This window comes from Physeter macrocephalus, chromosome 17, assembly GCF_002837175.3.
Source record: "Physeter macrocephalus isolate SW-GA chromosome 17, ASM283717v5, whole genome shotgun sequence".
NCBI lineage: Eukaryota > Metazoa > Chordata > Mammalia > Artiodactyla > Physeteridae > Physeter > Physeter macrocephalus.
In genome coordinates this window covers 8496977-8523180 of record NC_041230.1, presented here as the reverse complement: position 1 = coordinate 8523180, position 26204 = coordinate 8496977, and the positions used below count along the sequence as shown (strand labels likewise).

Below are 26204 nucleotides of genomic sequence, written 5' to 3'. Positions count from 1 at the left end.
TGCTCCGCAACGGGAGAGGCCCCAACAGAGGGAGGCCCGCATACCACAAAAAAAAAAAAAAAAAAAAAACAACAACAAAAAAACAGCTACTAGAAAATAATAATTGAGTTTAGCAAGGCTGAAGTATATACAACCAATATGTAAATATGAGCGAACACTCAGGAATTCAATTTTTAAACATACAATTTAAAGTAGTATCAAAAATAGGACATAGTGAGGGATATATCTCACAAAAGATATGTAAGAACTGTACACTATAAACTATAAAACACTGCTGAGAAAAGTTAAAGATATAAATAAATAGAGAGACATATCATGTTTATGGAATGTAAAACTTGATACTGTTAAGATGTCAATAATTATTGCTGAATTGATTTATAGATTCAGTGTAATTCCAATAAAAATCCCAGCAGACATTTTTGTGGTCTATGATAAAATTGACAAGCTGATCCTAAAATTTATAGGGAAATGCAAAGGACCTAGAATAGTCAAAACAACTTTGAAAAGACCACAGTACAAGGACTAAATAACACTACTTAATTATAAGACTTATGAAGATACACTAATCAGCAAGTTGATGTGTCAAGACACATCAATTAATGGAACAGATGATTAGAAATAGATCCATACATATATGAAAAACTTACTTTCATCATTTCAAAGGCGATAGCGTGAAGAAAGGATAGTCTTTTCAAGAAATGATGCAGGGGGCTTCCCTGGTGGCGCAGTGGTTGAGAGTCCGCCTGCTGATGCAGGGGATACGGGTTCGTGCCCAGGTCCAGGAAGATCCCACATGCTGCAGAGCGGCTAGGCCCGTGAGCCATGGCCGCTGAGCCTGTGCGTCCGGAGCCTGTGCTCCACAATGGGAGAGGCCACAACAGTGAGAGGCCCACGTACAGCAAAAAAAAAAAGAAATGATGCTGGAACAATTGGGATATCCATATGCCAAAAAAGAATCCATACTTTGATAAACAAAAATGAACTAAAAAATGGATCACAGACCTGAATGTAAAACATAAAACTGTAAAACTTTTGGAAGAAAACAGGAAAAAATGTGTGACCTTGGGCTAGGCAAAGAATTCTTAGATACAACACCAAAAACCAAGATTCATAAAGAATAAATGCATAAACTTGATTTTGTCAAAGTTCAAAACTTCTGTTCTCCCAAACACACTGCTACAAGAATGAAAGGAAAAATCACAGTAAACAAGAGAATATTCAAAAAGGATATCTTTTAATGTAGAATATGAAAAATAACTTACAAGTTCAATAAGAAAACAAACAACCTAATAAAACAGACAAAAGATTTTAAAAGATACTGCACCAAAGAAGACAGCAAATAAGATACTCAACATCATTAGTTATTATGGAGAAACAGATTAAAACCACAACAAAATGCCACCATATACTTACTTGAAAGGCCAGAATTAAAAAGATTGACCATACCAATTGTTCATAAGATATGGAGGATCCAGACCTCTCTTACAGCTGGTGGAAATGAGAAATGGTATAGAAACACTGGAAAATAGTTTCTTACAAATTTAAATTTATAACCTTATTTATCTAAATCTAAATTTAAAATCTTACAAATTTAACCATACAATCCAGGCATTCAACTGCTCAGTATTTGGCCAAAAGAAATGAAAGCATATATTCATTCAAAGACTTATAAACAAATGTCTACAGCATCTTAATTTGTTATTGCTAAAAACCAAAAATGTCCATCAGCAGATAATGAATAAACAAGTTGTGGTATAACCAAATACTGGTATAGTACTGAGTAAAATACACATAACAACATGGATGAACTTCAACCTAATTATGCTGACTGAAGGAAGATGGAAAACTTCACACTATCATTCTGTTTGTATAAAACTACAGAAAATGCAATCAACTCTATTGTGATAGAAAGTAGAAAGTAGATTATTGCATACCTAAGGAAGTTGGAGGAAGACAGGGGAGGAAGATTACGAAGGGACAAGAAATGCAAAGTTTTGAAAAAAAATCATTTTAATAGATTCAGATAAAGCATTTGACAAAATTGAACACCCATTCATAGTTAAAAAAAAATCAGCAAACTAGGAACAAAAGAAAACTACCTCAATTCAACAAAGGTCACGAATGAAAAAACCTACCACAAGACTTTTTTTTTTTAAGACTTTCACTTTCTATGCCAACATGAAAAACAAAGTAGAGACTAGAAACAGACACAGATACATACGGTGATTTCACTTCTGACAAAGGTGCCAAAGCAATCCAACGGGGAAAGGAAATTCTTTTTTTTTAAATGGTGCTGGAATAACTGGGTATCCATAGGGAAAACATGAGTCCTGAACCCTACTCACACATAATAAAAAATTAACTCAAAATGGATATATAATAGAACTAAACATAAAAGCAAAAATTATAAAAGGTCAAGAAAAAGCAGGGAAAAAACTTTGCCACCTTGGGGTAGGCAAAGATTTCTTGGATAGTATACCCCCCAAAAAATCATTAAAGAGAAATTTGATAAATTGGATTCATAACAATTTAAAAACTCCATGTAAGATATTGTTAATAAAATTAATAGGTAAGTCACATTGTGGGAAAAAGTTTTTAATGTTCCAAAAGGACTTCCTTTTGTTCCAAAATAAAGAACAGTTACCCCTCAAATATAAGAAAATAATGATTTCAAATGGCTAAAGATTTGGATAAACACTCCAAAAAATATGAAGAAACTCAAGATCATTAGTCATCATGGAAATGCAAAAAGATACCACTACATACCAACTATAATGTCTAGAATTTAAAGGACTGACAATACCAAGTGTTGGAAAGAAAATGGAGTAAGTGGAATGGAGCAGTGCAAAATTTCTAAAATTGTTAAACATGCAGTTACTACTCAACAATTCCACTCTTAGGTATTCACCCTATAAAAATGCATGTACACAAATATTCATAACAGTTCTACTCATAATTAGTCCCAAACCGGAAACAACACAAAAGTCCATCAGTAGGTGAACAGAAACATAAATTGTGGTCTATCCATACAACAGAATACTACTTAACAAAAAAATGAACAAAGTAGTGATACACGCAACAATATAGACATACCTCAAAGCCATTATACTGACCAATGGAAGCAAAACATAACAGAATATATAATGTATGATTCCATATTTATAAAATTATTTTAAAAGGCTAATCTAATGTACATTGACAGGAAGTTGATCAGTGGTAGTTTGAATGGGAGTGGGCATGGGGCGTGGAAATTAATTGCGAAGGGAAACAATGGAAACATTTCATGTACTGTAAATGTTGTGTATCTTGATTATAGTGGGAAATCTGGGTTGTTTACACTTTTTTGACCATTAATACACAATGCTGCTATGAGCAACCATGTACAAGCTTTTGTGAGATGTACATTTCCAATTTTCTAGAGTATGTAGCTAGCTATGAAGGAAAGAGATGAGAAGAAAAGCATGGCCTTCATTAGCTTGCAAAACAAGTAAATCACATGGCATGCCAGAAGATGGAAATTGCTAAAGAAGAAAATGAAATTGGAAAGAAGACTCAGGATGGCTAGGATCAGGGGAAAGTCTCACTGCAAAACGCCACGAAAAGGATGCTATTTGGGCAAAGATCTAAAGACTATAAGGGAGTGCACCCTATTGACTGGATGGTAACTCCAAGTTTAACATTTTAAGAAACTGACCAACTGCTTCCCCATGTGGCTGGACCTTTATTTTAACCTATTTGTGTTTCTGACTCTAAAATGTATTTCTTACAGTTGGATCATGTTTTTTATTTTTAATCCATTCTGCCTACGTTGGTCATTTAAATGGAGTGTGCACTCAATTTACCTTTTTTTTTTTTTTTTTTTTTGCGGTACTCGGGCCTCTCATTGTTGTGGCCTCTCCCGTTGCGGTGCACAGGCTCCAGACGCGCAGGCTCAGCGGCCATGGCTCACGGGCCTAGCCACTCCGCGGCATGTGGGATCTTCCCAGACCGGGGCACGAATCCGTGTCCCCTGCATCGGCAGGCAGACTCTCAACCACTGCACCACCAGGGAAGCCCCTCAATTTACCTTTAATATAATTACTGATAGAATTTATGGTTAAAATTTGTTACATATTTTCTATATGTCTTAGGCCTTTCTTCCCCTTCTGTCTCTTAATTATTACCTTCTTTTGTGTTAAATAGATATGTTCTAGGATGCCATTTGATTTCCTTTATTATTTCTTTTACTATATATTTTTTAGTTATTTTCTTAATGGTTTTCCTGGGAATTACAATTAACATCTTAATCTGTAACAATTTAAATCTGATCAATACCATCTTAATTATAATATTATAAAAAACTATGCTCCTGAATAGCTCCATCATTCCCCAAGCCATGATAATTTGAATGCTTAAAAAAAATAAACAGAAGAGGGAGCCCTTAAAATCACAAATTTAGAAAAGGCATCCAGAATCTTGACTCCTTTCTCAAAATTGAGGAAAATTAATCTCATATATAAATGACCCCCTGCCCCCCAAAAAGGCCCAAGGTCAACTTCTATACAAGAAATTATATGACTAAAGTTAATGACAGTTATAGAGACAATATATACACATCTAAAGCAAATGTCCTGAAAACAGGGAAAAAACTATACCATACTATTCAATAACATGCTAAAAGACAAGAAAAATCTTTTAGATAAGAAAAATCATAAATGAGAATTAGAAAAACTCAGAATTGGGTGATAGAGCTCACAAGTAAATTTCAAATAAATGAAAAATAATGAAAGAATACAAACCTAGAAAGAATATGAGAATAAATCCAACAGATCAATATTAACACAAATAAGAATAAAGAAATATTTGAAAAGGATATGAAAATGAATTACAATTTAACCTATAGTTGTTTTATCTAGGCTTCTGTGTAAGTCTTATGGTTAAAGAAAAGGTGAAAATCATATTTAAAAAACAAAGACAAAAAACCTAAATCAGATTAGGGATCCTAACTACTCTTAGAAAACAATTCTACTAATTCTTTATAAGGATCCACAAAATCTAATAGGATCTTTTCCTTCCTAACATACTAGCTGCATGTCCTGTTAGTCACCATTTACTAACTGATCTAGATGCTACTCTTCAAACATGCAAACCTCATCCCCCTTGAGGGACTTTGCATGTGTGGTTCACTCTCCTTGGTTGTGCTTTCTCATACAGTCAAAAAGCCTGTGACCTTACTTCATGTCTCTGCACAAATGTTAGAAAAGGGTTCTTGATCATGCTACCTTACCTAAATTTTGCTGTGTTCTTTGTTAGTGTCCTTCATAACATATTTCACTACCTTATATTATTTATCTATTTATTTCATGTTAATTTCTTCCTTAACATGGTATAATCTCCCTTACTGCAGGAACATTATCTGCCCTATTCAGTATTACTGGGTTGATTGTGCCAAGCACAGTGCCAGCTCAGACTATTCAAATATTTTCCAGATATAGGAATGAATGTATTTTTAGACAAGAGTCACATTGAAAAAGAGGATGTGGAAAGAATCTGGTCCAAAATACAGGTAAATGGCTACACCGTGGAAGGAAAGTGACTAGCATGAAATTGGGAGGGGAATATGAGAAAACAACATGGTGAATGATTAATGAGCTTAAGATGAAGTTGAGATACTTCCTCTTCACATTACAAGACTTTCCTTCACTGAGAAGGAAGCTTTCCAACTAATGTTTCAAGGATGTGTTTACCAAGTGTATTTACCACCTGCGCTATCACTTACACAAATGACTTCTGCCTGACCTGCTCTTACTTACCTGTACACCAACTTCTTGTTTTTTCTCTCATAACCATCCAGGGCTCTTTTCCTTGCTCCAGTAAGGTAATTACATTTGGCTTAGAAATGGAATGGCCTGCTTTAAAGAAAAAAAGAATGCCACAGGTTGGAGAAATAAATTTTAACTGGTCAAGGTAAAATTATAATTATGATAATAAAAGATCATAACGATACTGTGTATTTTAAAGAATGAGAAAATTAAAGAATAAGAGGTCAATTAGGTAAGGTAAAGTTTTTGTTTTGCTGTATTTAAAACTCAAACTCATATGTCCTCTAACTCTAGAGAGCAAGCATAATGTGGTTAAAAACATATTCTGAAGCCTGGGATCAATTCCTGCCTTTGCTACCTTCCAGCTGGGTATAACCTCGAATAATTCACTTAAACCCACTATACCTCAGTATTCTCATTTATAAAATGGGGATAATAATAGTACTGTTGGGGGAATTAAATCAGTTAATACTCTGAGTTATTTTAATCAGTTAAATCACATAATGTGCTTAGAATAATGACTACTACACAGTAATCAAAATGTTAGCTATTAACATTATTCTTATGCTCTAACGTCACTAGAAGATACAAGAAAAGAGAGCTATAAGATATTCATTCCATTTTGAATGTAATTTTCATGGATTACAACTTTCAACCACAAATCAGATGAACTTTGTTTTAAGAAATGAACTGCTTTTGGTACAGTTTTAAATAAATTCCAATTATGCAATCCATCAGCATATAAATTGTAGAGGCTCTTTTGATACCGAGAGCAATTCAGGACCCTCTGTCAAGCTGATATCCCCGAAACTGTTTCAGATCTTAAAATGGAGTATTAGAGCAATCTGGAACACAAATGAATAAAAAACTTAGATCTTTTGACCATGGTTATACAGTATATGCCACAAATATCTAATTTAGCTGCTTTGTCATTGTGGAAGATATACAAATATAAAAAAAGAACACATGGAGATGTGAATATGATTGAAAGATAGGGCAGATGAAGGTGTTTAATGGAGCTGCCATTTCTAACCTGACAAAGCTCAGACCGCTTTTTTGGGACGGAGAAAAACAAATTTAACTAGTTTCTTGAAAGGCAGCCCTGAAAATTACAGTAGAAAAAATACACATCCTATAGAGCAGATTCTAAATTAATCTAAATTATTTGAAGCGGATGAACATACCCAGTGAGACCAAGTTACCATAGTTCTCCATCATCACATCCCGGTACAAAGTCTTCTGAATGAGGTCAAGACATTCCCACTCCTGCTGAGAGAAGCCTATGGCCACATCACTGAATGTCAGTGATCCCTGAAACAGTAAACACATGCATCACTGGGCAAATTAAAGAAAATACTTTGAAAGCAGAAGCAGGAGTTGATGGATGGACTTCGTAGGAAAAGAGAAAATGAAAGTATGTAGGCTGGCAATCTATGACGTGGAAGGAGACTTAAGCACAAGGTCTACATATTTTTTAAGAAGCCTGCCAACACAGGTCAAATGTCTTCTGTATTCTGGGATACTTCTAAATATCTGAACCATTTGGAAATGGACAAAATAATGTTTCCCTCCTAAATTAAAAAGCGTATACAAGAATAATGTCCAAATGGTACCTGCCTCAAAAATTCTCAATAAATAAATATTTCTCCAAATTTTAAAAACTGGGTTGCATAAAGTTAATATGATTTTCTTCAAGTATCAAGTACTATTATGTTAGATCTTGCCATAAGCATTTTTGCTTGATTCAATAAATCCATTTATTATTTTGGCATATGACATTGTATTTTATAAATAAATCAGATTTAATAATTTATACAATTAGATGCACAACATTTGGAAGGTTTTCCACAATTATAAGGTTCTACTTTCACCAACTACATATAATGATATGCATTTTTGTTGCCATCTACCATTTCTCACTGAACACTTTCCTTATTCTGAGTGTAGTAGGTAACCTCATTGATTACCAATGATCTCCATTTCCTGGTATTTATGTCATGTAATCCTCTCCCTTTGAATGTGGTCTGAACCCAGTGAGAGAGAATTATTTCTAACAAATAGAATATAGAAAAGTGATGGAATGTCACATCCAACATTTGCTTATAAAAAACTATGATTTCCACATTGCTTATTCTCTCTTGCTGTCTCACTTGGTCACTCTGATGAGCCAGCTACCACGTGTGAGCTGTCCTAAGGAGAGCCCCACATAATAAACCCCTTTTGGAGGAAGACGCGATCGCCACTGCAGCGGAGCCTCGGGCCGCCCACTCCTGCTCCTGACTCACTGCCGTTCGCTCTCGTGGAGGAATAAGTTGGTCAGGAAGCCGCGCCGCAGCTATGGCTTTTAAAGATACCAGGAAGACTCCCGTGGAGCCCGAGGTGGCGATTCACTGGATTAGAATCACCCTCACCAGCCGCAACGTGAAGTCTTTGAAGAAGGTATGTGCTGATCTGATCAGAGGAGCGAAGGAAAAGAATCTCAAAGTGAAAGGACCGGTTCGGATGCCTACCAAGACTCTGAGAATAACTACAAGGAAGACTCCTTGTGGTGAAGGTTCTAAGACTTGGGATCGTTTCCAGATGAGGATCCACAAGGGACTCACTGACCTGCACAGTCCTTGTGAGATTGTCAAGCAGATCTCTTCCATCAGTATTGAGCCAGGAACCGAGGCTGAAGTCACCATTGCAGATGCTTAAATCAACATTTTTAATAAATTGATAATCAGTTGTTAAATATTGTTGACTTTTATTCATAATACTGACAGGTCTGAGGAATAGAGTTGTGCTATGGAATTCATTCCACCTTTTAAGTAGAATAATTAAAATTAGATGGGTAGCCTATGTTTTACTCTTTTTCATTATATTTTCCAGGGGCCACTAAATTAGTTTACACTTGACATTATTTGAAAACTGAATTGTATTAGCTAAATAACATGTGAGACCTTGTGTTGATGATGAATATATACAGTTCTGGCTGCCTGTTGGAGCTTTTCCAGAGAACATGTGTCTGGGTTCTACTCTGGAAAATCCGATTTAATTGATATGGGGTACTATCAAAAGTTTCTGGGGTGATTCTAATGTGTACAGCCATGGTTAAGAACCTAATGTACTAGAGGGCAAGTAACTCAGGGCAAATAGGTCTTAAATTCCAGCCCTGGCTCTGCCAGTTTGTCATAACTCCTTTTAAACTTGGCAAATTTCAAAATGTTTTTGAAACTTTGTTAAGAAATTTTATAGACAAAAAAACAGAACAAACAAAAAAACCCAATAAACCAAGAGCAGTCACCAGCCAACAGCTACTGAGGAAGTGAGGCCCTCAATCCAACAGCCATGAGGAACTGGATCAACAAGTCAACAACCACTTCAATGAGTTCGCATGCAGATTCACTCAAAGTTGAGCTTTAAAATGACTGCAACCCTGACCAACACATTATAACCCTGTAAGAGACCCAGAGCAGGAGAGCCAAGCTAAGCAACATCCAGATATCTAACTCACTGAAACTGTGAGATAAATATTTGCTGCTTTAAGATGCTATGTTTCAGAGTAACTAATTATGCACTAAAAGATAATTCATTGATTTAAATGATACTGAAGAAGGCTGGTCAATTATATAGATGTTGCACAAACTTAGCATGTCTCATTCAACAACAAAATAGCCTTAGTATTTATGTCTCATGGCTTTCCTACCAAATCCATGACCTCCATGTTCAAAGCCCCAATCATATACTCATCCATACAAAGTAGGAATTTCATACCATATTAAGATTCAGGTCATTCAATGATAAATTCCACCACATCTACCTGGAAATCTCGGATCTGTGGAAAACTTCAAAGTCTTACCATGGATAGTTAAACAGAACCATTGTCTCCATCTCCAAACTACAGATCTGACCTGCATAGCATAAATTTCTACTTCAAAGAACTTAACCCCACTGTTCCATCACTGCCCTTAATTGAAGAATGGGCACTTAAAATATATTGAAAATTTTGGACAATAATTACATTAACACGAGTTAGTTTTTTTTTTTTTTTTTTTTTTTTTTGTGGTATGCGGGCCTCCCTCTGTTGTGGCCTCTCCCGTTGCGGAGCACAGGCTCCGGACGCGCAGGCTCATTGGCCATGGCTCACGGGCCCAGTCGCTCTGCGGCATGTGGGATCTTCCCAGACCAGGGCGCGAACCCGGTTCCCCTGCATCGGCAGGCGGACGCGCAACCGCTGCGCCACCGCGCCACCAGGGAAGCCCACGAGTTAGTTTTGAATGGGCCAAACAGAGACAGTGCCAGGTAATTTGGCCACATATTTCTCTGGAACAATAGCTAGGAAACAGGTTATTTGAGGGAACTTTCTGTTAGGAAACATCAGGAAAATTAATGAAAATACTTACATGACCAAAAAAAAAATACACATATTTCAACAAGGAGAGAAACATCAACTTACATGAGCCATGGTTTTAGACCTGCAAGAGCTGATCAGTCCTCTGGGCTCCTCTACCAGAAAAGCAGAGTCCAGAAAACCCAGACCTGGGAGAAGAGAAAGACCTTGAGACCAGTTGTATTTTAGTGTTTCCGCACTGGGCTTAAGTTAATATTACCATTTATGCTCTTCCATTCCAGATTCCAAATTACTTCATATCACACACAACTTGGGTAAGTTAGGATTCTGGACAAATCCATTTCCTCACTCAATTCCTAGGGGTCTCAGCTGCAGAGTCATTTATGCATTGAAACCAGACCCAGATACTTCAGTAGAAAATTTTCTGGCCAATGTACCATTGTTATCAGGTTGACGTGAAACTAAGATTGGGCAGCTCTGTCCTGCTCTGAGCACATCTTCCTCTTTCCATTCCCAACTTCAAGAGAAAAGAGGCCACATAATCCAAATCAGAACCTCTTTCATGGCCTTGAAAGTGGGTGAAGTTGATCAAAATATTAGAGATGGGGCTTCCCTGGTGGCGCAGTGGTTGAGAGTCCGCCTGCTGATGCAGGGGATACGGGTTCGTGCCCCGGTCCGGGAAGATCCCACATGCTGCAGAGCGGCTGGGCCCGTGAGCCATGGCCGCTGAGCCTGCGCGTCTGGAGCCTGTGCTCCGCAGCGGGAGAGGCCACAGCAGTGAGAGGCCTGCGTACTGCAAAAAAAACAAGATCCTATTCAAGAGTCTTCTGATCTTAGACAGTTTTCCAGGGCATCCACAGCATCTTCTGCGACATGTATCCTGATGTAAAGGTTGTGTATTTGCTGCCAAACACAACTGCACTCATTTCAACCAATGGACTAAGTTGCAGTAGCTATGTTCAAAGCATACTGTACATCAAACGTTGCCCATGCTATTGAAGTGACTAGAAATGTGGCTGAAAGCTCCAAGAGTTTTGAAAAGGTTTTATTTTTATGTTTTTTTTTTTTTTTTTTTTTTTTTTGCGGTTCGCGGGCCTCTCACTGTTGTGGCCTCTCCTGTTGCGAGCACAGGCTCCGGACGCGCAGGCTCAGCGGCCATGGTTCATGGGCCCAGCCGCTCCGTGGCATGTGGGATTTTCCCGGACCGGGGCACGAACCCGTGTGCCCTGCATCAGCAGGCAGACTCTCAACTACTGCGCCACCAGAGAAGCCCTGGAAAGGTTTTAACATGGGAATAAGTCACACAGCAATGCATGCATGAACAGCATTTGGAAGAAAGCTTAGAAGACATGTGAACACATTCAAAGACTCTAACAAAGATTCTGCTGTCGATGGAACAGTTAAGTAACAAGATATTAGTGCTTGGGAAGAAAGTGGAATGAGATTGTTGAAGAGGATATTCCTGAGTTGGTTCTCACTGAGGCTGAAGAGCTTTCCAATGAGGAACTCATCAAAGTGGAGAAAGAAAAATTAAAAAGTTGAGGAAGAGGAAGAAGATGTTATACGCAAAGTATAACAGAGATGTACTTTGAGGGCATTATGCTAAGTGAATTAGGTCGGACAGAAAGACAAATGCTGCATGATCCAAAAAAGCCAAACTCATAGAAACAGAGAGAAGGGTGGTTGCCATTGGATGGGGAATGGGGAAACAGAAGTCAATCAAAGGGTACAAACCTCCAGTTTTAAGTTGAATGAGTTTTGGGGATGTAATGTACAATGGACTTATATACATGAAAGTTGCAAAGAGAGTAGGTCTAAAATGTTCTCACCACAGAAAAGAAACAGTAATTATGACGGGTGATGAAGATGTTAACTAACCCTACTGTGGTAATCATTTTGCAAAATATAAGAGTATACTCCCTAAGCTTACACAATGTCATGTCAGTTTGTATCTCTACAAAGAGGGAAAATAAGAAAAAAATTAAGTAAAATGGATCCATGACCTTCATGCAAGATGTAAAGCTAAAAAAATCTTAGACGAGAACATGGGGCAAAAGATTCACTACATTGAATTTGGCAATGATTTCTTGGCAATGACATAAAAGACACAAAAAAGAAACAAAAGCAAACAGACAAATGGGACTTCATGAACATTAAGAAATTTTGTACATGAAAACAATGTCAACACACTAAAATGGCAATCTACAAAATGGTAGAAATAATTGTAAGTATTTACATTTATAAATGTTTATCAAAGGGATTACTATCAAGAATATATACAGAAATCCAATAAAGACAACAATTAAAATTTTAAAACCCATTTAATGAATAAATGGGCAAATGACTTTGGATAGATATGGCCAGTAAGTACATGAAAAGCTGTTTAACATAAAAAATCATTAGAAAAGTGTAAATCAAAACTATGAAGTATCATCTTATACCTGCTAGGATGGCTACTATTAAAACAAAACAAAAACAGAATAACAAGTATTGAGGAAGATGTGGAGAAACCATAACCCATCTGCACTGTTGGCGGGAGTGAAAGAAGGTACAGCTCCTATGGAAAACAGCATGGTTTTCTTCAAAAGAGGAAATGTGGTTCCTCAAAAATATTAAATATAGACTAACATATGATCCAGCAATTCTACTTCTTGTTATATACTCAAAATACTTGAAAGAAGGCTCTTGAAGAGATATTTGTACGTCCATGTACACAGCAGCTTTTTTCACAATAGCTAAAATATGGAAGCAACACAAGTGTCAATAGATGAATGAAAGGATAAGCAAAATGTGGTATACACATAGAATGGTCTATTATTATTCACCCTTCAAATGAGGGAAACTCTGACATACACTATATGGATGAAACTTGAGGAAATTATGCTAAGGGAAATAAGCCAGTCACAAAAGGACAAATACTGTAGGATTCCATTAATATGATGTACTTCAGAGATGTCAAAATCATCAAGATGGAAAGTAGAATGATTGTTGCCAGGAGCCAGGGGGAAAGGGGAATGAATGGTGATTTACTGTGTAATGTGTACTGAGTTTCAGTTTTATAAGATGAAAAAAGTTCTGGGCACAGAGAGTGGTGATGGCTACACATAATATTAATGTACTTAATGCCACTGAACTGAACCACTTAAAAATAGTAAAGACAGTAAATTGTATTCTATTTGGTATTTCATCAAAGTTTTTCAAAATTGAAGAAAAGAAAGGAGACAACTTAAAAGAAACTAGTCATGAAAAACAGTAGACACGTGGTAAATGGCAAATTGGCAAACTCTTTCATGACATGTCAGAGAGTAAATATTGTAGGTTTTTTTGGCCATACTTATATGTCCCAATTCCTCAACTTCGTTATAGGAGAAAGAAAGCAGCTGTAGAAAACATAAACAGGGACTTTCCTGGTGGTGCAGCGGTTAAGAATCCGCCTGCCAATGCAGGGGACATGGGTTCGAGCCCTGGTCCGGGAAGATCCGACGTGCTGCGGAGCAATTAAGCCCGTGCTCCACAACTACTGAGCCCATGTGCCACAACTACTGAAGCCCGTGCTCCTAGAGCCCGTGCTCCACAAGAGAAGCCACTGCAAGGAGAAGCCCGTGCACTGCAACGAAGAGTAGCCCCCCCTCGCCGCACCTAGAGAAAGCCTGCGTGCAGCGACAAAGACCCAATGAAGCCAAAAATAAATAATTAATTAAAAAAGAAAATATAAACAAATGAGGGTGCAGTGTTGCAATAAAACAGTACAAAAAAGAGTGTGAGGTTTCATCTGGTCTGTGGGATGTGGTTTGTCATCCATTGTTCTAAAATAAAAGCAAATAGTCACAATAATCTAATAAACCTAGACTGAATATAATTTTGGAAATTACTTATAAAAGACATACCTGGTAAAAATTTTTAAATTTGAATATGGATTAAATACTGGAAGAGAAAATTATTATTTTCTTATGTGTAATTGATTATATGGGGATTTGAGTAAGGAAATTGGATTTTTATGGGATGCATTGATATATTTAGGGATGAAACATCATAACGTTCATAACACTGAAATTATTCAGCCAACATATAGGAAAGAAAATGAGGCAATGCATTAAAATACATTTGCTGGGCTTCCCTGGTGGCGCAGTGGTTGCGCGTCCGCCTGCCGATGCAGGGGAACCGGGTTCGCGCCCCGGTCTGGAAGGGTCCTGCGTGCCGCGGAGCGGCTGGGGCCGTGGGCCATGGCCGCTGGCCCTGCGCGTCCGGAGCCTGTGCTCCGCGACGGGAGAGGCTGCAGCGGTGTGAGGCCCGCGTACCACAAAAAAAAAAAAAAAAAAAAATACATTTGCTGCAGTGTTCTTATAAAAATGTTTATATGTTTAAAATTATCCATAATTAAAAGATAGAGATGATTACAAAATGGATATCCTTTTGTTAATTTCTAATCAATTCTGATTTTTGCAAAAGGAATATAAACTCCTGTCTATTTTCAATATTCCACATTTTCTAAACCTATATATCTGAATTTCATTCCAAGATTAAATGTTTTATGCACTTTAAGGGACCTGAATGAAGATCCTCTAATGTTTTTTTAATCACACTTTAACTTTATCCAGAATGAATTAAAATTCAATAAGGGATAAGTAGTTACATAGAGCTTTTCTTAATTCATTAAACCTCTGGGTCTTTATCTCAAAGAAGTCACTAAGAATACTATAAATAATGATTAAATTAGAAATAGTGCCTTATTTTTTTAAAAATATAAAGTATATACCAGGGCTTCCCTGGTGGCGCAGTGATTGAGAGTCCGCCTGCCGATGCAGGGGACACGGGTTCGTGCCCCAGTCCGGGAAGATCCCACATGCCGCAGAGCGGCTAGGCCCATGAGCCATGGCTGCTGAGCCTGTGCATCCAGAGCCTGTGCTCCGCAATGGGAGAGGCCACAACAGTGAGAGGCCCGCATACCACAAAAAAAAAAAGTATATACCAAATATTTTTCCAAGTTTTTTACATGTGCTATTTTATGTAATTCTAAGAACAGCAGTATACTGGAGGTACTACCATCATCATTTTAAAATGAGGCCAAAGGGAATTCCCTGGTGGTCCAGTGGTTAGGGCTCCACGCTTTCACTGCTGAGGGCCCGGGTTCAATCCCTGGTTGGGGAGCTAAGATCCCACAAGCCTTGATGCAGACAAAAAAAAAAAAGCCCAAAACAGAGAAGTACATCTTACTGAATGTCACACAGTTTGTAAGAAGCACAAAAGCAATTGTGATCATTAAGATAGGTACAATGGCTAAAGGCTTTCCCACATCTGTTACATTAATAGATGTTTTGTGTATTACAACTTTTCCCAAATTTAATACTTGGTGCTAGAAAAGTTTTGTACATAAAGAGTAAAGAAAAAGGGTTTCCTACAGACACTAAATTTTCCTCAGTATGAATATTCCAATAACTCATAAATAGGGGAATGTCCAAAAAGACTTTCTTATGATATATATACTATAAGTTCTCTGAATTGAGCAACATATGGGTCAAAACAAACAAACAAAAAAATCAAGCATTATTTACATTCCAAGCTGTTCATACAAGTATAAATTGGTACCTTATAGGAATGGAACCCTATCTAAAAGCCTTCTATTGTCTTCATTCAAACTGTTTCTCAGTTATATAAATCCATCCATGTACAGTACATCATCTAGTGTGTATATATATACCATAAAGTCTCTATCCACTATGAATTCTCTGATGTACTTCAAGGATTGAACTAAGCCTGAAGGACATATGTTACATTGAAAGGATTTCACACCAGTATGAAGTCTATTATGTACAATAAGTTGACAGCTATTACTAAAAACTTGCCCACACTCTTGACATACATAGGATTTCTCACCAGTATGAATCTTCTCATGTGTAAGAAGATATGAAGCACAATGAAAGGCTTTCCAACATTTCTTTACATTCGTAGGGTTTATCACCAGTATGAATTCTCTCATGACTCACAAGATGTCTCACCAAAAACCTCTCCACATTCTTTATGCTGATAGGACTTTTCACCAGTATGAATTCTGTCATGTGTTACAAGGGTTGAGGCTAGATGAAAGCTTTTTCCACATTCGTTACATTCATAGTGTTTCTCACCAGTGTGAATACTCTGATGTTTTTTAAGGCTTGCAATGCATGTAAAAGCCTTCCTCCATTTGTTACATTCAAGGCGTTTCTTACAACTATGAGTAGTTTGATGTCTGGTGAGTCTTCCACGCAGACCAAAGGTCTTCCCACATTCCTTACATTCATAAGATTTCTCACCACTATGAACTCCATAATGTATAGTTAGTTGATAGCTGTAACTAAAAGCTTTCTAACGTTCCTGACACACAAAAGTTTTTTCACCAGTGTGAATTCTCTCATATATAACAAGGTATGAAGCAGTGTGAAAGGCTTTCCCACATTCCTTACATTCATAAGGTTTCTCACAAGTATGAATCCTCTGAGGTACTTTAAGGGTTGAACCAGCACTAAAGGACTTCCCACACTTTTTACATTTGTAGGGTTTCTCACCAGTATGAACACTAGTATGTCGAATAAGTCCTTCACACCTTCTAAAGACCTTCCCACATTTCTTATGGTCATAGGGTTTCTCACCAGTATGAATCCTCTGATGTATTTTAAGGGGTGAACTTTCACTAAAGAACTTCCCACACGTGTTACATTCATAGGGTTTCTCATCAGTACAAATACTATGATGCCGAGTAAGTCCATATACACTAAAGGCCTTCCCACATTCCTTACATTCATAGGGTTGTCTCACCAGTATGAATTCTCAGGTGTGCTTTAAGGTTTGAAATGTACTTAAGACTTCCCACATTTGTCACATTCAAAAGGTTTCGCGCCACTATGAATTCTATGATGTAATCTAAGAATTGGAGCATCACTAAAGGCCTTACCACATTCCTTACATACACAGGATTTCTCACCAATATGAACTCTTCTGCGTTGAGCAAGGTTTGAGGCACAACTAAAGGCCTTCCCACATTCTTCATCTTCATAGGGCTTCTCACCACTATGAATTATCTGATACAGAAAAAGAGATGAATGTTTTCCATATATAAACGTTTTTCTATGGCTGATTATTATATAACTTGAATCCAAATCTAAACTAAATGAGAAAAAAAATATTGCCATTCCATGGCAAGAAAAAGGAAATGTTCTATAGTACAATTAATAGAAATTTCAAAATCTTCCCCAGTAGAGATGGGTCAGAGAACAGTTATAAAATTTGAAATACTGAAAGGAGAGCTCAAAAAAACAGGATTTTATGGAGTGAAGTGCTGTCAAGTATTTAACAACTAGCTCTACACACACACACACACACACAGACACCCCTGTTTTGTAGTGTTTACCAGTGTTCACAGTGTAAATACTCCTGCCATGGCCAATAGCAATGTACTGATATAATTCAGTGAACATAGAGTTAGGGAGAGATGTTCATGGTTGGCCCTGGCATAACATTGCTGCCCAGCTCTAACACACCACTCCCATAAACAATGTAGGTATATACAAATGTATAAATAATAAAAGGTGAATATCTATGCCTGGTGATTCTGTAATTACAATGCCACTAAAAATTACAAATGTCTCCCCCACTGTGGTTCACTCCCTCTTATGCACAGCCATGTGTTCTTTTCAAATGAGATACTGAGTTTTTATTTACTTAACTCCCCTTGAGATTTAACATCAAATACAAAGGTTGAAGTCTTTTTTCAAAGTTAATGATGGTCTTCCCTGGTGGTGCAGTGGTTAAGAATCCGCCTGCCAATGCAGGCAACATGGGTTCGAGCCCTGGTCTGGGAAGATCCCAAATGCCGTGGAGCAACTAAGCCCGTGTGCCACAACTACTGAGCCTGCGCTGTAGAGCCCGCCATCCACAACTACTGAAGCCCACGTGCCTAGACCCTGTGCTCTGCAACAAGAGAAGCCACCGCAATGAGAAGCCCGCACACTGCAACGAAGAGTAGCCCCCCACCGCCACAACTAGAGAAAGCTCACGCACAGCAACAAAGACCCAACGCAGTCAAAAATTTAAAAAATAATAAAATTAAAGGGAAAAAAAAGAAGCTATTAAAAAAAGAAACTCTGTGGGAAGGCCTTTGTAAAGGTTAATTTCTTATTGAAGCATGGAAAAATATTTCCTGGTGAGAAATGATCCTTAGGAGCACAAGAAGGCCTTTAAACTTAGTTCAAACCTTAATGCACATAAAATAATTCATGACGATATAAAACCTGTGAATATAGGAAATGTGAAAAGAAATACAGAATGAATGAAAAACTTACCCAACACAAAAATTCATAGTGGTATGAAAATCTAAACATGAGGAATGTAGGAAATCATTACATATGCCTCTCAACCTGTTTGACATAGGTGAATTCATATTGGTGGAAAACCCCATAAATTTAAGAAATGTAGAAAGGCTTTTATAAGTGACTGTCGAGTTCCTGAATATGAGAATATTCATACTGGTCTGAAATACTTTGAATGCAAGGAATGTGGGAAGATTTTTGCATTTAGTTCAACCCTTATTATACAAAAGAGAATTAAAATTATGTAAAATTCCAGAAATATAAGGAATGTGGAAAGGTGCTTAGAGTACACGGGAGCCTTACTTAACATCAAAAAGTCATACTGGTGGGAAACCCTATGAATGTAAGGAATGAAGGAAGACCTTTCATCATGTCTCATATCTTGTTCAACATGAGAAATTCATATTAGTGAAAAACCCTATAGGTGAAAGAAATGTGGGTTGGCCATTAGAGATGGTTCAGCCCTTAAAGCACATCGAGTTACTCATATTGGTCTGAAACGATTAGAATACAAGGAATATAGGAATTCCTTTAGGCATGGCCAATCTCTGCTCAGCATCAGATAATTCCTACTACTGAGAAATTCCTGATTATGAATTATATTGATAGGCCTTCAGCAAATTTTCCAACTCTTCTCTTAGCAAATACTTCAAATTTTCTCATGAAAGGTATGTATCTGGTCTATGTATCTATTCTATGCATGTCACTTAGGTCAAATTGGCAGCATTGTTCATATTCTTGTTGATTTTTCACCTAGCTGTTCTCTCTGTTATTATGAGTGGTGTTTGACACACAAATTTATTGACTCTTGTCTATAAATTCATTTGTTCCAACTACTCTATGAAAATACATTTCCAACTACTCTATGAAAATACATCTTTGCCCATTAAATCTTATGCCCATCCTCAGATACTTTTGTGGCAGAGTACCTCAGCTCCTGAATCACTCACAGCTTCTCCAGTGCCTGGCTCTAGCAGCACCCAGTAATAACAGTCTCCCCTAGTATCCTTCCTTGAGCAGTTTTGTAGTTAATATCTCTGGTGAGATAATGTCCCATGAACAGCACCCAAGCACCCTAGACAGCAGATTACCAGCAAATTTCATCAGCACAGCATACTAGCAATGTCTTCAGTGAGTTAATGGCCATGTCCTCTCCGACAATGTCTAGATCTTTGTCCTGTAAGGTGGATCTTCCTTGGGTTCTCAATCTCAACTCTAGGTTTGTGAGATCTAATGCTCTTATATCTCATAAAGTTTGCTTTACTTACTTGCTCATTATTCTAATCCCCTGTAATAGTTAATACTTATTTATATTAAATATTCCCTGTTCAAATTACTGTGTGGTGTCTCCCTCCTGATTTCCAACTACTCTATGAAAATACATCTTTGCCCATTAAATCTTATGCCCATCCTCAGATACTTTTGTGGCAGAGTACCTCAGCTCCTGAATCACTCACAGCTTCTCCAGTGCCTGGCTCTAGCAGCACCCAGTAATAACAGTCTCCCCTAGTATCCTTCCTTGAGCAGTTTTGTAGTTAATATCTCTGGTGAGATAATGTCCCATGAACAGCACCCAAGCACCCTAGACAGCAGATTACCAGCAAATTTCATCAGCACAGCATACTAGCAATGTCTTCAGTGAGTTAATGGCCATGTCCTCTCCGACAATGTCTAGATCTTTGTCCTGTAAGGTGGATCTTCCTTGGGTTCTCAATCTCAACTCTAGGTTTGTGAGATCTAATGCTCTTATATCTCATAAAGTTTGCTTTACTTACTTGCTCATTATTCTAATCCCCTGTAATAGTTAATACTTATTTATATTAAATATTCCCTGTTCAAATTACTGTGTGGTGTCTCCCTCCTGATTGGACTCAAACTGATAATGGCATATTGAAGACTCCAGCTATTGTTTTTTTTTTAACATCTTTATTGGAGTATAACTGTTTTACAATGGTGTGTTAGTTTCTGCTTTACAACAAAGTGAATCAGTTATATATATACATAAGTTCCCATATCTCTTCCCTCTTGAGTCTCCCTCCCTCCCACCCTCCCTATCCTACCCCTCTAGGTGGTCACAAAGCACCGACCAGCTATTGTTGATTTGTCTACTTCTTCCTTCAGTTTTACTAGTCTTGCTTCATTTATTTTGTTGTTCACTGTCAATGTTTACAATTGTTATATATTTATATACATTGACACTTTCATCATTATAAAATGTTCCCTTTTGTCTCTAGTGACTTTTTTGTTGTATCAAAGACTACTCTGCCTAATATGGTATAGCCACTCCAGCTATCATGCTATTATTTGCATGGTATACTTTCCTATCATTTAGCTTTGAACCTATTCGTGTATTTGAATCTAAAGTGTGTTTCTTGTAAATAGCATATAGCTGAATATTGTTTTATTTAGAGACTGACAATATCTGATTTGGATTCGAGTTTTTAATACATTTCAAATTAATGTAACTTGATATGGCTGAATTTACATTTCCCATTTTGCCATTTGTTTCATGTGTCTTGTGTGTTTTTGTATCTTCCCCTTTACTGCTTTTTAATTTTTAAAAATATTTATTTATTTATTTACTTATTTATTTGGCTCTGCCGGGTCTTAGTTGAGACATGAGGGATCTTCATTGCAGTATGTGGGATATTTTAGTTGCAGCCCTGACCAGGGATTGCTCCTGGACCCCCTGCATTGGGAGCGTGGAGCCTTAACTGCTAGACCACCAGGAAAGTCCCTTTACTGCTTTTTAATTAATTAATTAATTTACTATTATTTTTTTTTGCGGTACGTGGGCCTCTCACTGTGTGGCCTCTCCCGTTGCGGAGCACAGGCTCCACACGCGCAGGCTCAGCGGCCATGGCTCACGGGCCTAACCACTCTGTGGCATGTGGGATCTTCCCGGACTGGGGCACGAACCCGTATCCCCTGCATCGGCAGACAGACTCTCAACCACTGCGCCACCAGGGAAGCCCTTTACTGCTTTTTTAAATGTTACATATATTTTTTCTAGTGTAACATTTTAGTTTTATTGGTTTCATTAATATATTGAATTATTTTCTCAGTGGTTGCTCTAGAGAAGACAATATGCATCTAAATATAAAATTATTCAGATTAATATTAATTTACGTACAAAATATAGAAGTTGCTTCAAGATAGCTCCATTCCATCCCCTTCCTCTTCTGCAGTTATCATATATATCACATCTCTTTATAAGTTCAACAATGCAGTTTTATAATTGTCTTGTGTAATTATCTTTTCAGTCAGTTAAGAGAAAGAAAAAAACACATTTTCAAAGTCACCTGACTACAATCTGTCCTCCATTGTTTCTGAAGAGAAGTCAGCTGTTAATCTAATTGTGGTTCCCTTGTACATAATGAATTGTTCTCCTTCTTCTTTCAAGATTTTCTACATACCTTTGGCTTTTGGTAGCTTGACTGTGTGTATTTATTTATTTTTTGAACACCCAAAGCTTTTTCATATTTTACTACAGAAATACTTCTGATGTATTAATAGTTAATATGTAATTTGTAAACTGCTACTTCATATCCTACATGTACAAAATCATTTTACAAAAATGTTCTACAAAGTAGTAGATAAAATGTGTTCTCTGCTGGGCTGTTACGGGAAGGTGCATCTGGGCAGGTGACACCTGCCACAGGCAGCAGCCATAGCAACAGTACAACCACCGCAGCTGCTCTCCACCTGATGTGGTCCTTCTGCCACCTCTTTGGTACCAAGTTTGAGGCATCTTGATTCTTCACCTTTTTCCCCTCTTCTTCGGCCTTCTTCTCACCTGGGACCCGCCTCTTCACATATGACCATGAAGGATAAATGAGTAACAGAAATATATCTTCAACCCTTTCCTGCTTGGACAAGAACAATTCTGGTTCTCTGGGACATTCAGCAATCTTATCTCCTGTGGCCTTTTTTATCCCAGAAAATATGTGTCACTTCAAACTTAAATAAATCTCCTTCAATCAGAGTTCTCACATAGCCTTCATGGTATCTCTTGAGTGGTCCTTTTATACTTAGTCCTTCAAGTATCTACATTACAATATTTAAGCCTCATGATCAAAACAACTAAGAAAGCAGTCTTGTTACAATTGTTTTACATTCCATATCACCAGGAGTTCTGCAAAGAAAATACGAAAGAGGGAGAATCAGCTCAATAATTGCCTGCAACAAGTTCTTAATGTGTGCTACTAGGGGAAGTCTCTAGGCCAAAATTATTGCAATCAAATATTCAGTTCCTCCAAATGTCACCAGAAGAGCCAGGGTCATGGGCCAGACCAGAAATCCACTGTGATGTTGACATATAAAGGATTGTAATCCACAGAGAGTAATTTATAATCACAACTGCTCAACCCATCCGTTCTCCAGACACGTGACACCTGATGTAAGAGTTTCATCTGTTATATATTCACCTCATTGCCTTGGTCTCTCTTGTGGAAGATCATAGTATATTTACCCACTTCAGGCAGTGGCCAGGTTATTTTCACGCTAAGAAGCTCAACCCTTGAAAAACTGCTCTCAGCTTAAGGCAGTAACACCCCCAAAATATCCACTGTAACGTAACCTGCACCCAGTGCTGTTCCTGCCAACCACCAGATGCCTGGGATGACCCTCACACCTGTAAAGGTTCAAATCGTTCTCAGGCACCAGGTGCACATCATGGAATATGAAACAGTCCCAAATTTCATCCTTGAGAGCTTCTAGATAGCCTACATTCAGGAGTTTGGCATGATAAAAGGTTTTACTTCCGGCCTGGTGAATGATGTAGATGCCATACTCCAGCTGCTGCCTCTGCAAGAAGGGGTGAAGGTGTTCTAGCAGGTATAGCAGGTGCTTCTCTGTGCCGTTGAAGGATGAGGATGGCAACCCGCTGCAAAGCCCTACATTCCTCAGAATGATACCGGCTCCTGTGCACCTTGGGGTTTTCTACCTGTACTACGTCCAGAGTGAGATTGAGGTGTACAGACACAGAAGGGCAATTGTCAAGGTTTGCTTTTTTCACAGAGACTTCTTCTGAAACAGTTCCTTTCTTCCCCAAAACTACACCCTTGTTCAAACTAGCCATGAGATCCCATGTGTGCCTCTCTTGGAGAAAGCAGGCAAAGCCAACGGTGAAACTGAAGTACAGAGAAGAAGACCCGGTTGAGGCAGAGGCATTCTATTACGGCTTTTTAGGACCGCAGCCTAGCCTGGGATACGCAGATTCAAGAGGCACTTGAATGATGATTTGCTGCACTACAAAACGGGGGAAGGATCTGAACGCTAAACCTCACAGGCCATAGTTACTTCCATGAGTTGTGTGTCAAGAATTCACATAGGAACTCTCCAAAGTCAGGGTGCTTGTGAAGCAAGGCTTTGTTGGGGTCCAAAATGACTACAGAGGTGCAAGAGGGGAACTTTGGAGACCACACTTGTGGCAGCTAGCAGATGTTAGAGAAGCTAGAAAAGACAGGCTTCCAAGGGTGTAGTAAGAGCCAGGTGTGTTGGCAGGTATGCCTGTCCGAGTACGATTCCGGGCTGGACCTTGATGGCAGCTGTGTTTGAGTCCCAACCCAGGAACATACCCCCGTGGGCACGGGTGCGGGGAGGGAGGGCGGCGGCCACTCACTGCAAATCTCCGTGTCAGTCCACCGCCAACCCCATCGTGGTGGTCATTACGAGAGGCCTCTAGCTCTTCTCAAAAGAACCACAATGGAACAACAAGCCATTTTTTCCAGGCCCCAGTGATTTTCATTTTCAGTGTTTTCAAAGGCTTTCTCGTTCCGTTCCGCGCCCTCCAGCGTTTAAGGTTCTGATGGCGGCAGCAACCCACTTCCAGGCAAGTCTACCAAAACTCATCAGAAAACAAAGGGGAATGCGGTGCATTTCCTGGGATGCGGATCATGCTGAAAGACATAGGAAGAGACATTCCGTCCTAGGTGAAAGACGCAGAAGGGCAATGCCCAGTCTGGACCGGGAATGGAATGTCCTTGATGAGGTGAAAAACAGAACAAAGCAAGGCAATGGAAATAGGGGATGGCCGAGACTTCCCAAGCACAGAAGCACTGACCTGAGCCAAAAGCGGGTTAAGAAGGAAAAGCGAACCCGGTGCCGTGGAACGCGTGTACTGCAGAGGAGGAGTAGGAGAGAATCATGGAAAAGACGGAAGGGCGCACACAAGCACAGAGAAGAGAGAGAGCAAGTCAGACAGGTGTGGAATCGGCATGCGGCCAGGAAGGAGGGAGGCAGAGAGGGCATCTCTGAGACGGTGTTTGGATGGAGATTTCAGGACTGATAATGACCCCAAGCCGTGCCTTGGACCACAAGGAGAAGCCCCAGAGGCGGGTCACGATGAGGAAGTTCCTATCCAGGACCACAGGAGGAAATGTGCTGAGCCCCAACCATGGTCTCAGAAGCTTTCAGACAGGATGAGCAAACCCCAGACACCCAGAGAGAGCACTTTCCAACAGCAGAGGATAGCCCCACCGCCCCCATCCCATGCCGGGGTCCCTACATCCCAGCAAATAGACTTGAAGCTAGCAGATGGAGTGCTGGTAGGCCAAAACACACAGCTCAACTGGAAGTGGATCGGTGGTGGTGAATTTTCCGGAAGGTTGGAGTCGAGTCGATCATGCCTTGCCCAAGGGACTTTCCTCTTCCAGATCATGGATGGCACTGTGGTCGGGTTAGGTGAGTTGAGCGCTGGGGGAAGGGGGCTCGGGTGGGGGTGGGATTTGGGGCATTCGCTTCATGAGCGCGACTTTTGGCATCTTTCCTACAAGTGTATCATGAGTTCCTCGTAAAGATTCCTTGTGTTTCTGTGTGTGCAACGGTGCCTCTCAGGATGCAGAGGGGCTTCCTTCCACGTGACGGTCCCAGGGCATGGCAAGGCAGGCACATTTGAAGAGAAGCCAGGGAAAGCGATAAGGAAGGAAAAAAGAATCCCACTGAGCCACACAGCCAGACAAAGCCACGGAGCCACCAGGTCACGGAGGGGGTGGGGTTGGGAGGTGGCGGGAAAATGGGGACTGCCGGGAGTCCCGGGCTCCGCAGACAAGCCCCATCCCTCCACGGGCACGGCAGTTCCTTGGGCCTGGGCTCTGGCTCTGGCTGCAGGCGCTGAAGCCCATGAGGGAGCAAAGCCCCCCAGAAGCCCACAGTCAGTCCCCTCTCCAGCTCACAGGGCAGTCCCCCTTCCGGGATAGTCCCAGGCACACACTGAAGATTGGCCTGAGCAAAGGGATGCCACCACTAGGCTCCTGATCCTGCGTGCTCAGCCTAGCCCGGCCTGGCCTGATTCCACTATGCACTCCGCAACTATCCACTTATGTAGCCTTCCTTCTTCCTTCCTCCCTGCCTGCCTGCCTTGCTTCCTCCCTCCCTCCCTCCGTCCCTCCCTTCCTCCCTTCCTCCCTTCCTTGCGTCCTTCCATCCGCTCATTTATCCTTGCTTCCATCTATGTGCTGGACGCGCTGGAGGATGAGGGCCCGGGCTTCCAAAGGCACAGGGGCCGCAGGCGGCGCCTGCCCCTGGGCCGGCCAGACGCCAGAGGGCGCGCCCGCATCACGCAGAGCCCAGGCCCCGTTTGCTGAGTAACCGGGCAGGGCAACAAACGGGAAACCCGGGGCAACCAAGGCGTTTGTCGCGCCCGCCTGGTTGGAGGGCAGGCTTCCACCAGTAGAAGGCTGGTTGTCAGAGCCCAGGGAGGGGAGAGAGGAGGACGGAGGGCAGCGA

General features: G+C 39.7%; 2 protein-coding genes and 1 pseudogene across 2 annotated transcripts in view; 1 reads left to right on the top strand and 2 right to left on the bottom strand.

Annotated features, from left to right (window-relative positions):
• The window catches only part of LOC112067311 (zinc finger protein 30-like), a 27960-nt gene extending 5362 nt beyond the window's left edge, over positions 1-22598 (bottom strand). The window contains exons 1-4 of the mRNA XM_055079256.1: positions 22581-22598; positions 22214-22402; positions 17079-17189; positions 16491-16902 (exon numbers count right to left, since the gene is read on the bottom strand). Coding sequence (XP_054935231.1) covers positions 16491-16902; positions 17079-17189; positions 22214-22402; positions 22581-22598 — 730 coding nt within the window. The remainder of the gene's footprint in view (positions 1-16490; positions 16903-17078; positions 17190-22213; positions 22403-22580) is intronic.
• On the top strand, positions 8139-8498 carry LOC102976140 (40S ribosomal protein S20-like). Its single transcript, XM_055079312.1, has one exon. It carries the CDS (start codon positions 8139-8141, stop codon positions 8496-8498), a length of 360 nt encoding a protein of 119 aa, XP_054935287.1.
• Positions 22599-22673: 75 nt separating the features above from the next.
• Positions 22674-23556, bottom strand: LOC102978954 (beta-1,4-galactosyltransferase 4-like; annotated as a pseudogene).
• Positions 23557-26204: the final 2648 nt, after the last annotated feature.

Excerpts from the sequence above, each read along its gene's own strand:
- LOC102976140 (XM_055079312.1), top strand. The coding sequence starts at position 8,139 with ATGGCTTTTAAAGATACCAGGAAGACTCCCGTGGAGCCCGAGGTGGCG.